This window comes from Anser brachyrhynchus, assembly GCF_964034855.1.
Source record: "Anser brachyrhynchus genome assembly, chromosome: 1".
In the NCBI taxonomy this organism is placed as follows: Eukaryota; Metazoa; Chordata; class Aves; order Anseriformes; family Anatidae; genus Anser; species Anser brachyrhynchus.
In genome coordinates this window covers 196,637,056-196,651,815 of record NC_137694.1, presented here as the reverse complement: position 1 = coordinate 196,651,815, position 14,760 = coordinate 196,637,056, and the positions used below count along the sequence as shown (strand labels likewise).

General features: G+C 37.6%; 1 protein-coding gene across 7 annotated transcripts in view; it reads right to left on the bottom strand.

Annotated features, from left to right (window-relative positions):
- Nucleotides 1-14,760, bottom strand: part of PDGFD (platelet derived growth factor D) — a 144,605-nt gene that overhangs the window by 21,364 nt on the left and 108,481 nt on the right. For 4 of the 7 annotated variants that reach the window (XM_080577701.1, XM_080577704.1, XM_080577700.1 and 1 more), the window contains 2 exons: nucleotides 10,321-10,380; nucleotides 5,301-5,502 (listed from right to left, as the gene is read on the bottom strand). In XM_080577701.1, the coding sequence (XP_080433827.1) occupies nucleotides 5,301-5,502; nucleotides 10,321-10,380 (262 nt within the window). The remainder of the gene's footprint in view (nucleotides 1-5,300; nucleotides 5,503-10,320; nucleotides 10,381-14,760) is intronic. The other 3 variants (XM_080577706.1, XM_080577703.1, XM_080577705.1) reach the window with 1 other exon arrangement.

Sequence of the window (14,760 nt, the reverse complement as noted above, 5' to 3'; positions counted from 1 at the left end):
AGAGCTGTGTCAGGTAGTGCAGAAATATTGCACAAGTGGTCAAAGAAATTCAGAGCAGTGCTGCAGCTGACTGCAGTCATGGTGTGCTTCAGCCTGAGTTGGAAAATTCAGTCCCGTACATACAGTAAAGAGTTAAATCTTCCACTGATCAAATTACCAAAATACATCAACACCGATGAAATTCTTCTCCATACCAAGTGTTGATCAAACCCTGTGGCTTTTAGTCTTCAGCACATATGGTTAAAGGCAATCAGTGCTCCCCTGTACATGCTTAATGAATCACAATAAGCACTATGTTAAATATACCTGAAAACTTTGGGAGATGCCCAAGTCTTTTTTGTGGGAACTAGGGAAAAGATGCTGTGATTTGGATTTACTACAGAACCACAATGCCAAGATGAATCTACTTGATACGGCAACTATTATTTTAGAAGAATGAGAGAGCAGAATTTCAGTGGGATTATAACTGTCTGCATGAAACAATGTTCACAATATATAGGCTTATTATAGACTAGCAAACCAATTATCAGCTGCGGTATGGGTCAAGTAGCAAAATCAGGCCAAACCAATGTCGTAAATGGACATAGCTTCATTGAAATCAATGGAACTGAACAGCTTATTCCAGTGATAAATAATATGCTGCAAGTTTCACTAGCTTTTTTAAAAAAGGGCTTAATAAGAAAAGCTTTCACTGCAGTGGCCAACAGTAATGCCATGTAAAGCATGAGGGAAAATCTCATTTGAGATTAAGACTATGAAATGAATGAGTGTGTGCCATTTGCATGTAACAGATAAAGTGTTTCCTAACTGAGGAAGAGAGGAAGAAGTATACTGTTTTTTTAAGCACAGGGAATACTTTATATTAGCAGCTACTTGAGAAGGTATTCCATCTAGTCAGAATATTCACATGTGCCATGAATGAGCATGCATTCAGAATTTGTGATGCCTGCACTCCCTGTCTGGTGCACTGAAACTTGCTGGCAGCCGTCCCAGAACCTTTCAAGGAAGAGTACATGGATGTCTGCAGTAATTTATTGGCCACTGTTTGCAAACCCCTGAGAAATGACATTCCTGGGTTCAAATTTTAACTTCTTGCTAGAGCATTGTAAACAGTAATAATTAAAAGGTATTGTTAAGTACATGGTGCTACTTGCTTGATATACAGGGAACCTGTATGGCAGTGGATGGCAGCAACAATCTGATAAGACTTGTGGTCTCACCTTGCTATTCCCCTTCTAGGGAGCAGTTTGGCTATGCTAGCAAGTGTTTATTTATTTAACTTGTAAAGCTGTCATTGCAGACAGATGTTATTACAAGAATGTCCCACCTGATTAATTTCTTCTGATAGCCAAAGGCTTCCTGCATACTGTTTCTCAAAAAGAAAATGATCTCAGAGGCATGTGTAGTCTTGCTCATTACCAGAATGTATCCACAGATGTTCCTGTTTCCTAGGTCTATTTATTAAAAAAAGAAAAAACACATTTATTTCTAAAGATGACCCCTTTCTTTATGTAACATCCCCTAGACATTTGGATCTAATTCTATGATGAGAAACTGAACTTTTTCTTTCTCTTTTCCTTCTTCCTAGATTTTTAAACAAAGGTCATTTCACAGGCAGAGGTCTTTTTCTTTCTTTCTTTTTCTTTTTCTTTTTCTTTTCCTTTTTTCTTTTTCTTTTTCTTTTTCTTTTTTTAACTTCTAAAGCATTTTTAATGAGATATAAAACTTCAGAGTGAATAACAAAAGATAAATGCAAACAAGCATGTGGCAAAAGTTAAATGATGTTTAACTGATAGTTGGAACTGTTTACAGCAGCATGTCTGAGGAGCTCTTCTAGTAGTATCAAGCAGATACACTTATGCTTTCAAAAAAACCAAACTGTTGGATGAACAAATTTCCTTCAAACACTTCTAAATGTTCCTTATGATTCCCTAAAAGAACAGAGACCTATTTGTCTAGAAGTTCAACACAATTGCAGAGTATGGCCATTTTCTTTTTTATATGTGCTGGTGTTCTTGCTAAGAACAGTATAAAATAACCCAATAGCTAGTGACAGCCTTTTAGAGAAGTTTTGTATTTGTAACAGCCAAATTACTATGACACTGGGGTCAGCTACAACATATTACAGCAAAGCAAAAGGAATTACTTTAAAAGATATACTTTATTTGGTGTGACCTGCTTTTTCCTAAGAGTCTAGGATGAGCCTAAGTCTGAATATTCATACTTTCAGAGTTTCTAAAATGCATCAGTGACGAGCAAACCTTTTTGAGTACAGTTAAAACTGCTGCAAAGCTTTTTGAAACCTCTACTTGTCCTATTTTCATGTAGAAGGTGTACACTGTAGTTTATAGCTTATACAAGACCTCTCATGTAAGGATTTTGAAAACGCAAGTGTGTATCTTCCCCTTTCTTTTCTGCCTTTTTATTCTAGTCTAGGTATCACTGTGATTCTATACTTAACTTCTATACTAGCGTGTTAGTCACTCCATTGACTAACAGAAAACTTCACTGAACATATGTAGAATTACATTTCAAACTTTATGTGGTTATTAACAAGACACATCTGATAACAGTATCCCACCTGAGTGGTGTAATTAGAATGCAACACATTTAACTCAATAGAGTTGTATCAGTGTTGTAGAGGTGTGAGATCAGATATTGTAGATGGAATAGAGTTATCATATATATAAAGATAAATTTAATCAACAAAGCCTTCACCTTTCAGGTTGTTGCAGGAGGAATCCAGGGAAGGACTGGTCTTATCAATGTCTATAAATGCATGAATGAAGTAAAGATGGAGCCAGAGTCTTCTTTGAAAGGACAAGAGGTATTGGATAAATTGCAACATAGGAAAATCTACTTAAACATTGAAAAAAACAATCAAACAAACACTACTTTTGTTGTTGTTGTTGTTCTGAGGGTGGTCAGACACTGCCACAGGTTGTGGAGTCTCTATCCTTGGAGATATTCAAAACTCTAGTGGACGTGATCCCGAGCAACTTGCTGCAGATGGCCCTGCCTTGAACAGGGAGGTTGGATTAGGCAATCTCTTGAGGTGCTTTCCCACTTCATCTAATCCATGAGTCAGTAAATTTAAGCTTTGCTAAAACACTGTGCTTGTTTCCTTAACTGTGATCCTTATCTTTGTGAATTATTGATTGCCAAATTAAGAAAAAAATACCATTTAAATGTCCTTTATTATATATCTCTGTTATCAGAACTGATATTCAGCAACACTGCCTCTTAAACTCAATTTTCTGGCACAATTTGGTATGGGCAGAGAGTCGGATAGGAGTGAGAACATTACCAATTTATTTATATCATTTATTTGACATGTTCTGAAAATATTGTGAAAGGTAGGCAGAGATTACATGAAATTGTTCTAATCTACTTCACAGCTGTTCTATCTAAGGATAAAGAATAAAACCCAGCTTCCAAAGCTGGAAGTAGAAACAGATATCTGAAATAAATAATGATATAATCTACTGCTGTCTTTACTGCAAGGTTATCTGAGTGCCTATAAACATTCCTCAGAGATCCACAGTGTCTGTGTTTAAAATCCACCAAGCATTTCTAATTTAAAGACTTGTTAAAGCTATTCCCTACTCCTGACATCATCCAAGAACAAGTCTTTAATCTTGTCAGAAGTTTATGACAAAAGACAAATTCTTAACTGTTTTTTTTTAAAGATTTGATTGTGTTGAGGTACTTTTGTCCAGAGGGCTGCTAATATTTAGGGAATTTGGCCTTTAGTTTGAAGACAAAAGAAAAACTGTTGTGAAACTTTTTTTTCCTTTTATTTTTTTTCCCCTGGTGTTTATTACTGTAGTTAAACCAAAAATGAATAAATAAATAAATAGAACAAAATCTTAAATAAATAAACCAAAAACATTAAAACAATAATGAAGAAACCCTTATACACCTGAATTTTCTGAGCACTAACAGAAAATCAAACTGATGTCTATAGCCTACGTGATCAGCCTACATAAGCATCAGATGTTATTTTCTATATATGTTGTCGCGTATACATACGGGGTACAAGGCCAAATATGCTCTGAGGATCAAACATTTGGAGAGCAGAAACAGTACAAGATCCAGGTTTCTAATCACCTTCATTAAAATCAAAACAGTCATTTTATTTCTGTGGTATGCATGTCTATCAGTGCTGATTCCAGCCTGGATAGGATACATACTTTTCATGTTTTACAGACCCCTAAAAGAGATCAAACTGATCTCTGATGCTGTTGCAGTCAGGTGATCTTTTCACAAAAGATGGAGTGTTGTGGTTGCCTGAAATTTTTGATGTGCTAAAATGGAGTGAAGTAAAGAGGGACAGCTTTCTTTAGATGGGTGCTCAGGGCTTTTCACAGATTTCTTTAAGTGCTGAACCAAAAAACAGAGATAGTCAACACATTTTGGAAACCGCAGCCCAAGCTGGCTGCGTAACTACTAATATACTGTATGTTCCTGCAGTCATTCTCCTGCACCAAGGTCAAAAGGCATGGGAGAGCTCACCTCTCTGCCACTAGCCTCTTGCACTCCAAGACAGGATGGCCACATGTACACTGACCACTGCTAATGTCATTCTACCTCTGCCAACTCATGCCCACCAATGACCTAGGAAAACGACTCTTTAAATAGTGTTTCTTTATCAGTATGGGTTTCCTAGTTTACCATCTCTTTGCTCTGCCATTTGGTGGATTATTTGAACTAACAGAAGAAAACAAGAAACATAACCCAGAAATGCATGCTTTGCTCAATTACTAACAAAGATGTTAAACCATAGTAATGTTTGCCGCCAACAAAATGAAAAACTGTGAGATGCTCACATCCTAAAAAACCAGCTGCATATACAGGTGTCTGCACCAGATGCTTTCCTAAACACAATGTGATAAAAGTGATTATTTCTCACTCAACAGAGAACAATCCCAAAGCAGGGTATTTAACGGAGGATGATAGTGCAGGTAATTAGGAGCCCCATGCCTTACACATAAAGTAATGCTTAAGAAGGTGAAGCTGAGAACCATCTGCACTTTACACAAAGGCCTATGGTTGTGTTTGTGGATTTATCATAATGATAGGCAGTTTTCATACTGATTTCTCAGGTGAGATCCTACTCAGTCAGAAAATGATTAAGGATTAAATGACTTATTTGTAGTTGTAACAGGTGATAGCTTGTCCTATGGCCCCAAAAGGAAAATAGGCATCAGAATCTCATACTTGATCTAAAGACATTTCTGTGAGGAGTGAAGGAATAGCCTGGTTTTCCCCAAAAATTTATATATTATGTCTTTTCTTACCTTTGGACTTCCTGTCATGGTAGCTTCTGCCTCGATAGTGGTGGCCACTGTCTGTGTACAAATTCTCCAGATCTTCTTGCCAGGAGTCTGGATTAAAGTGTTTGAGCAGATCCTCCACTGTGTCAAATGCAGCAATGGTCTGATCCAGCGCTTCTGCTGTGAGCGTAGGGTCAGTCACTGATGGAGAGGGATAGGAGACCCCCTAAGAGTGACATACATCTCAGTGTACTTGGAATAAGTTACAACACCAATCAAAACAGTTGACAACATTATTGTCTTGTTTCTGACTGAAACAGGTACTTTGGGCCATCTTTTGAAGTCCTTCACTCGGTCAGGCTGTGTTATGCCTGCGTTTTATTTTGCAAGAAGCAGACAAACTCCTGGTGAAATCCAGGAGGAGGTCTGGGGAGAGGCAGTACCACTACTGCTAGATTGTCCACTTTTGCTGTCCTCAAAGGACATGATGGTTTGCACACGTGCAAAGATATTGTGGAAATGCCTTTTGAAACCACTATGATGGCCATGATAACAGAATGGAGGTGCGTTGTAGTGCTGGGGTGGTGCCTTCTCATCTCTGCCAGGTCTGTAGGTAAATCTGAAAGAGGCCGATCAGAAACCACAGCAGAGAAAGACAAAGGCAGCAACTTCTCTAGATTTTCTTTCCCTCCTTGGTCAGTTTGGACTACAAGTTTGGCTAGGTTAAAGACTTGAAAAGATGGCTCTTTATTCCCAAGAACGAAACCTGTTATGAAATATTGATGAATGTAAATTTTACCACCCTTTTACCAAAACCAAAAGTTACTTAAAAAGATGAAAACATGGTATTTGGATCTCAGCAATGTAGGAATGAATATTGGGATTACCAACAAAGTCATATCCTCACAACAATATCACAATACCATATGGAATATTATTTCTAAGCAGGAAGAGCCAAGTACCACATTCTGAGCACACTTTGTTCCCACTGAATTTGTCACACAACTTAACTTTGCAGAAAGACTGTGGTGATTTCATTTTTACTGGAATTAACTTTAAACATTTTTCATAATCATCAGTTAGAATCACAGTATTCAGAATCCTGATACCACATTTTTCCTTGTCCAAGCACAAAGCCTCATAACAACCGTGTAAAAGATGCACAAGAAAAACTATTAATGCAGATCTGTTACTTTCTGAAGAAACACAATCAAAATAGCTGCTTTTGTCCAATAAAAGGCGTAATGTAACACAAGTGTTTTTTTTGGATTATTATTATTGTTATTATTATTATTTTTTAAGTTAAGACATTGGGGCAAAGCCCTGGAAAATGAAAGAACCCTTTTCTCTTCTGAAAATCTAGCTCTGAAGTAATGTAGCAGAAACATGCCATTTAAAATTAATGGCCCCCCAAAAATAGTTTTTTGCCTGATCTCCCAAGTAAATACATATGTTAAACCATTAATCTTTGTGATTAACTTCACTCAGTTGGGTAGCAATGAAAGTCTCGACTCATCTAAGTGAAGTTACTTGCATGTTTGCAGGATTGTGTCCTTCAATGGTGGCTAAAATAGTTTCGAAGTAATAATCTTTTTGTCTTTTCCTGTTAGATATATCACAAAATTTACAATCCTTGATATTTTACTGCATATATTTGCTGAAAGTATGGACAGTCCAAATCATTGTTTCACAAGAAAGAGAAGTTGAAAACATTACAATGGTGTGGTCAAGAAAGCATAGCTGCACTTTACTGCTTATTGCCAACAGCACAAGAAGATTCTGAGGGCCACTTGTGCCTGTAATGCCTCTACAATGCAGTTCTGAGACACAGTGCAGATGGCTCTAAAAATTCATGACCCACTAAAAGGGAAGGCATACCTCAAAGCATCTCTCCTGACTTCTAAGTGGCTCAGAGTAGAGACTGACAAAGAGACGGAAACCCCAGGAGATGAAAAGCTCACACCAGTAAAGTGAACACAGTGTTGTGATCCAAAACAATGCTGCAGGACGGACAGTGCTGTCGCTGAGCATGATGCAGTGTACTAATGCAGTCTTTGAGGTTACAAAAGAAAAATACTTTGAAATGCTACTTGTTTATTGAGGAGAGCTAACGGGAGCTCATGGCTTGTCTGTGACTGCAGCCCAACTGGGAAAGGCCAGCCCCTGGCTCCCTTTCTAAAGTGAGAGAGGGAGGGAAGAGGTGCAATGATGCTGAAGAAATAGCACAAAAAAATGGTCTGCTCTGACAACCCAGTGACAATCAGAAAGGAAATCCAAGCGTGTATGAGCATGCTGCTGTCCAGGGACCGCCCTGTGACATGGATACATCCCCCTTCTCAGCAGTTTAACTAAAGCCTATGTTTCTGAAACAAGAAGGAGGGGTTAACAGACATAGAATGGCAGACAACACAAGAGTTTTTTTCAGGTGTTCAACTGTGCTTTTCATAGCAGAACTGCAGGTCAGGCTGTGAATTTGTAAGGCATGTCAAACTAACACAGACAGCAGGGATTCCCCATTTTCTTTCAGTATAAAAGGCCTTACTTAAGAGATTTGCACAACCTAGTTCGCACACAGAAGAAAGCTTAACTTTTTTCTTGGTGACAGCCAAATCAAGAGGAATTATTGCAACAGCTCAGATAACCTACTGGCAGCGACATCATGTGACAAGCCCAAAAGTAACTTCAAAGCTGCCAACCCAACTGCCTCTCTTTTGTCCTGCCAAGAACGAAACACTAGCTGCAGAAGAGCTTGGCTCGTTGTAATCTGGCTTCTGAGATCGTATCCAAATAGAGGGCAAGAAGCGGTGAATAGCGAAGATTTTCCATATAATGTACCTCTTCTACGTTTCTTAAAAACACTGAGCACATTTTTAATTTCATGAGATTTAAAGCTACCTTTCCTGTTAGTGCTCTTATCCATAATTTCTATTGCTTTTCCCCCATTCTTTTATATTTTCTATCTGTATTGTGAAGCTGGCGGGCTTTTCAATGTGCATCACAGTTATCTGTTGGTCATAATATCACTTCAGAAATAATGGAAGCTAAACCAATAAGGATAGAATTATTTATTTATTTAATTATTTTTATTTTTTTTTCTGGGTTGGCCATGCTGGGATCAGGGCAGAACTATTGGTTTTAGCTTTCTGAGAGAAAACAAGAAATATGGTTTTGTGTCTGATATAACCTCAGACAAGGAAGAAAGCATTTGCTCACCTTAAGTTTTCATTCTAAGCATTGCAAGTAATCCAGATCCTAAAATGGGTCTTAATGTTACCTGTGGGTTTCAGTAACAAAACACATCTGTCATGCTAACTTACTATCAGCAGAACAGTATGTCATCTTGCCAGCAACTGACAGGTCCAAGTTTGTCCTTCTGCCCCCTCAGAACCACAGCAGAATCACTAAACCTTTCTCACTTGAAGAATTTGCATGCTCTCAGACTTTTTGCCTTGATATTTTTGGGAAAAATTACTCAACCTCTCCACCTTATTTTCCCTGAGGATAAAAAAGGGCTAGTGGAGGAAATGCACACCAAGTGGAGGATGGTATTTTTAATTGGATTGCTGATGGCATGGCAAAAACAAAGAGACAGGAGTTCTGTTACTGGTTTAGCTGTAGGCTTCTTCATGACGGTGGCCATCAACATTCTACCTGTAATATTGGCACTGAACTTCCCTGCCTCTAATACATTAACAACAGTTTTTCAGAAAAGAGATGTAGAAGATAAAACATTTTTTTTTCAACATGAAAAAATACTGGCTTATTTTTTGACATATTGTGACATTATGATGTTAAGGAGGATAATTATCATGGCGTTTACCATATACATGATCTCATTTTCATAGCTACCTGATGAGGGAGCCCTGAGCTTACATTTTCAAACACCAGTCTACCAAATTTTAAAACAAAATATTCTATCAGATATATATATATATATTTTCCAATTCTATGTTAGAACGAAAAATTAATTTGTGTCTTTTAGCAAAATAGTCTCTTAGTATCTCCTTCTTAGCATACCCAGTAGACCTCAGTCCTGCTAACATTGTTACTGAGGACTTTCAGCACAATTAATTCAAGTCTATCATAGCATTTTCATCAAGGACAAATGTCAGCTGCAAACTCAAGAGTAAATTCAGGTGAGATTGGCATAGACTCTTAATTTTGGCACTACAGAATTTTCTCTCTACTCATCGTCTGTCTTGGACACTAATCAGTAGAATTTACCCATATTTTATTTACTGTTCCTCCACTGGCAACTCCTCATAACTACTGTATCAAAGGTGCCATCAGTAAACTTTCATCCACAAATGCTCCAAACATTGTCATTGGTCTCAAGTCTGCTTTGAGCACTTATGTGTTTGAGGAGTTTGTAAGTCCTGTGACATGGTTTTGACCAGCCAGAATGGTGCACAGAAAAGGACTGTCCATAATATGAGATCTGATGATACCTTGTTATTCCCCACAATGTGGACCCAGAATACAAATTTACTTGAGAAATGTAGGAGGGGACAGATTTTTATCCAATGACACAAATCGAGTGTGATGAAAAGAAAAATAATTGTACACTGGCTTCCTTTTTTTTTTTTGTTTTTGTTTTTCTGAGTCACAATTCATTGATGAATATGGAGACTTTTAGATACAGTATTATATTACAAACACTTAAAAAATTTCATATCGACAATAAAAAGCTAAATCCCTTTTTCTACCAGCCTGCTATAAGTATGATCTTCTATTTAGGTCAAGACATTTTACCACTGAAAATCCTAAGGAGTTTGTATCTTGTATTTTCATCTTGACAAGATGAATTTGGAAGCAAGAAATGTTTCCCAATGGCTATCTCATGTGGTTACAACAGCTGATGGCGTATTTTGAATCTTTTCTCCTTAAAAACACAGTGGTTAAAAAGCATAAGTTTGTTAAACACTTATTTTATCCTCTGCCAAAGGTGAATACATGGCTTCTCTGTGTAGGTACCATAATAGTGATTTGGATTCATGCCATTCTATCAATCTATTTGTGGGCAAAATAGTAACAAGCTACTTACTGAGACAGAGCTTGTGACTGACTCCCAGTTGGTTTCTGAGGCTGCATGCTGGAAATCATCCTAAGGGGAAAAACCCACAGGAAAAATCACCGTTAAGGCAATGTCCTGAATTAACTATAGAACCTAAAATGTCTCAGCATTCAATGTCTGTCACCTTTTTGAACCCTATTCCATGAAAGAGGAATTGCCATGTATCATTCCTAAACCTTTCCACAGGATAATGCTACTTGTATTCAGGTTCCTCCCTTCTTGTTCTTTATAAATTAGCTCCTTGTAAGCTTGTTGAGGCAAGGCTAGGTATTATTATTGTTTGTAATATGTAATATGTTTTTCTTCGTAATAGGACCTAACTTCTAACAAGTATTAACCACCTCTGCATGTATACAATCAGAGTGTAATGCTGTTTCCCAAACTGACCCATTCTGGAAAGAATGTGGACATACCCTGGTATGTCATGGTGAAAAGCAGGGTAATGTAATCCGTTTGAAACGTAGTCCTAACATGACTGTACTGCTTTTGGTGCTTGTGCTGAGCAGGACTTGCTCATCTGTGCGGAGCACTGAATGGCACTATGCCCTTTATGTCAACAGCCACAGCCACAGTACATTCACATTAGAAGCGTCATATCACAAAACCCTGGGCTTTTATGATTAATTTGAGCATGGGCATAGGATCTATCTAATCTACCTTTGGACATCTACAAAGCAAACATCTAAGCTAGTCATTCTTTCAATTACAGTCAAGCAAGACTAGCATTTTTAGGCTGTAAATCACCTGATCTATTTTAGATGCCTAATTTGGGATGACAATAATCGGATCCTAAAAATGCTTTTTTTTTTCCCTCTCCATTGTCTATAAAGGCAGCCCTGGGGTGATTAGCGTAGATACAGATTTCAACATTATAGATATTGACCTGTGGTCAGCTGAATACCAACTCGCTTGTCTGACCAGTGACGGGCAATCATTACTTAAATAATGAATAACCCATTTCTTTAATCTTTGGGCAGATTTACTTATTTCCAACTAGAATAATTAAACTAAGAAAAATGAAGGAAAAAGGCAGCATTAGAGAATGTTTATTTAACATACACATGCAGAGAAATGCTAATGATCAGCATGAATGGGCACATAAAGAAAGCAGACTGAAGTGATAGCGTACCAAGATTTTAGTTTCTAATGACAGAATTCATGATGAAAGTGTTTAAAGAAGAAGGATCAATGCCTGGTCTCACTTTACACTGACTCAGTCTCTGCTATGTACTTTTTAAGTTGACAACTTAAAGGGAAAATGGAAGACTAAATAATCAGCTGGTGCTCTCAACACCACATTGGACCATACACATATGCACATGTTCATTATTTCTTATGAATGCAAAAGAGAAAATTGATCACATAATCTGAGAGATCAACAATAAATTTCTCCATTTGTCAAGAAAGAACAGAGCTGCTTTCAGATACAAACTTCATATACATGGTATTTACTGTTTTTCATCTGCTATAGAAAAATATTAAAATGCCCTAAAAGTCACAAGACTGTTTATTCATTATTGTTACTGTTTTTTTCTTCCTTAAAATGTTCATTTCTCAAACTTGTGGCTGCAAAACTGTAGTAATTTCTTTAATACTTAAGATTAGTAGAAATTAAGCAACCCCATCAAACTATACTGTCACTAAGTGATCACTGAAACTGCACGGCTATTAAAATGTTAATAATTACAGGGGTCATTTCTTCTAGGAGTACAGAAGCAAAATGTTATCTGTGAAAATTTTCCTGCAGGTATTTTATAAAGAGTAAACAGATCTACAAATGGTGTGATCAAATCATAAAAAATTCAGGAGTAGTGGGCTACCTTAGCCACATTCTCTACAAATTTGGTTGCCCAGTTATTGACAAGGCATGCTTTGATGTACATGGACATGGATTTTAAAAGCTCATGGATCCTCTGGTAGTAGTTGTCAGTTGCAAAATTTGGAAATCATTTCCTCTCTGTCATTAGCTTCCATTTACCACTTCCAGAAAAAAAGTGGCATTGAGTTCTGAAGCATTATTTTAAAGCAGAAACAATCTGCCTCATTGAATGCCTGGAGGAGACCACAGACAAGGAATAATTTTCTGTTTGAAGTGACGGTCCCCTTGTGTTCTCTAATTGTAGGCATCAAAACAGTTTCTTTAGTCTATGATTCTTCGAGATGTTTGATGCCAGGGAACCCCTCCAAAACCCTGAGATAGACATGTGTACCACCTGCTTCTTGGATCTCAAACCTGATGACTGCATATTTTGACTCTGTGATTATATTTCATCTGTATAAACTATTCATAACTAGATGGCTTTGTTCCACCATCACTTAAGGCAGCTGCAGTCATTCTTGGCTTCTTGGAGCTTTCAACCTCTACAGTTTGAAGATTATTATTATCTATGGCTTCTGCTTGCAGCTATTTCAAGTAATGATATCAAAGTGATTGTCATCATTGCAAAACCCTCTCCTCCTTCCTCACCTAACAGATCCTGAAGGACAAATCTATTTTCAGTGCTATCTATTCAGTTCAATTCAATTCATACTACCTTGTATATGGAATTGGCATATGATCACTTGGCTTTTCTTTTTCTTCTTTACTTAAAATTACATTAAAACTTTTAGTTAAAACATATAAAAGGTAACAACAAAAAACAACCACGTCTTTTTAAACTGAATACTGGAAAAACAGGGTGGCAATAATTTGGCTACACCACTCTGACAACAGTGCTTTCACTCGTACATGTGTCATGGTAATTTTACAACATTACACGAGACTTCAGCAAAGCAATGTATTTACTCTAAAAGCAGCAAAACTAGAGGCAAAGCCACAGGGCTTCCAATCATCTTCTGATAGAAGCTACTTTTATTGGAGAAAAATGACTTCCATACCTCAACTTCCAAAATTACACTGCAGCAAGCTAGTCTTCAGAGCTGAATATGTATGGACATTGACATATTTTTCGTGGCTCTGTTTCAGACAAAGATAAGCTACTCTCTCTCCTTCACAGACTGACTTTGTTTGCACCCTGTCTCTGACCATTATCTCATGAAGTGAGAGGGAGTCACAGGGAATACTTTGTTTAACCAGAAGCTTTCACAAGTGATGCATAATGGCCACTGCCAAGGATACATGAGCCTGTGGAGACAACACTGGCTGCTGAGGGAGATAGTTTGTGTGACCAGGGCTCTGTGACCTGCAGCAGCACAGAATCTGCAAGGCTTGAGCCATGGGGTTTGGCAGGGTCAGTGGGAACACGGAGACATGGGGAAGATGCCAGGGATGAGGCTGGGTCTGGGAAGATGGCCAGTTTGCGAAACATGGTGTCCATGACTCGCTTTGCTGCACCACAAATCCAGCAACACCTGAGTCCTCACAGCCATGCTGAGTTACTACCTGGTCCTCGATTTATGGACAAGAAGCACTTTATAATATTTCTGTGATTCTTGATTTTTTATACACTTTATCACTGTAGTCCAGCCTTTTGTTACCTTGGTGCTTGAGATCTTATGAGGCACAAAGCCTGGGATAGGCAATAACTGCCACAGGAAAGGCACAACATATTGGCAGCAATCCCTCCCATGAAAAGAAGAAACCCCAGATCTCTATAAGCTCCTCTCTGAAGTGCTTTTCATAATCTGCAGGCCCCAGGGGTAAATGGATTAGGCTTGCTAAAAGTTTGTTTACTTAAGGAAATTAAGGAACTAAGGAAACTAAGGAAAAATGAGCATAACAAAGGAAAAATGAGCTTAAAAATGCTGAAAGTTGAGCTCTGCCTATGTGCAGCTCAACTGTGGTACTTAGATGGCAGATCTCTAAACTACACAACAGAAGTTGCTTCTAGAGGTTTCCAGAGAAATAGGGCTAAGAGATGCACTGAGCCACCAAGCAGCTTCTGCAAAACTAAATCAGAGGTGAAATGGGGCATGCTCAAAGAGTTTCAGTGCAGAAACAACAGGCAATTGTGATCTCCCACTAGAACTTAAAACTAAAGGGCTGGGACAGTGAAAGGTCTGTAAGAAAAACCTATTTACAAAACCTAATAAATAAACCTAAATAATAAACCTAATAAACCTAATAATAAACCTAAATAAAACCTAAAACCTAAAAAAAAAAAAAAACTAATTACAAATTGAAGAAAAAGTGATGAAATTATCCTAACATTAAAATTAATAAAAGGAAAATCAATGGCGGCTGTTTTTGAACCATGGTCAATATGAATCTATTGCATTCAGAGTTGAGCACAGGTAGGTAGCTGATAAGCAGATAAGCTTGCAATTGTAGTTTGTAGATCAAATTACCCTAAGAAATTATAATAAGGGCATGAGTTTTTTTCTTTTTTCCCTGTAACAAGCATTAGTACGAATGTTTCCTCTGAACACTGAAATTACAGATAATACATTTCAAATATTAGATTTTATATA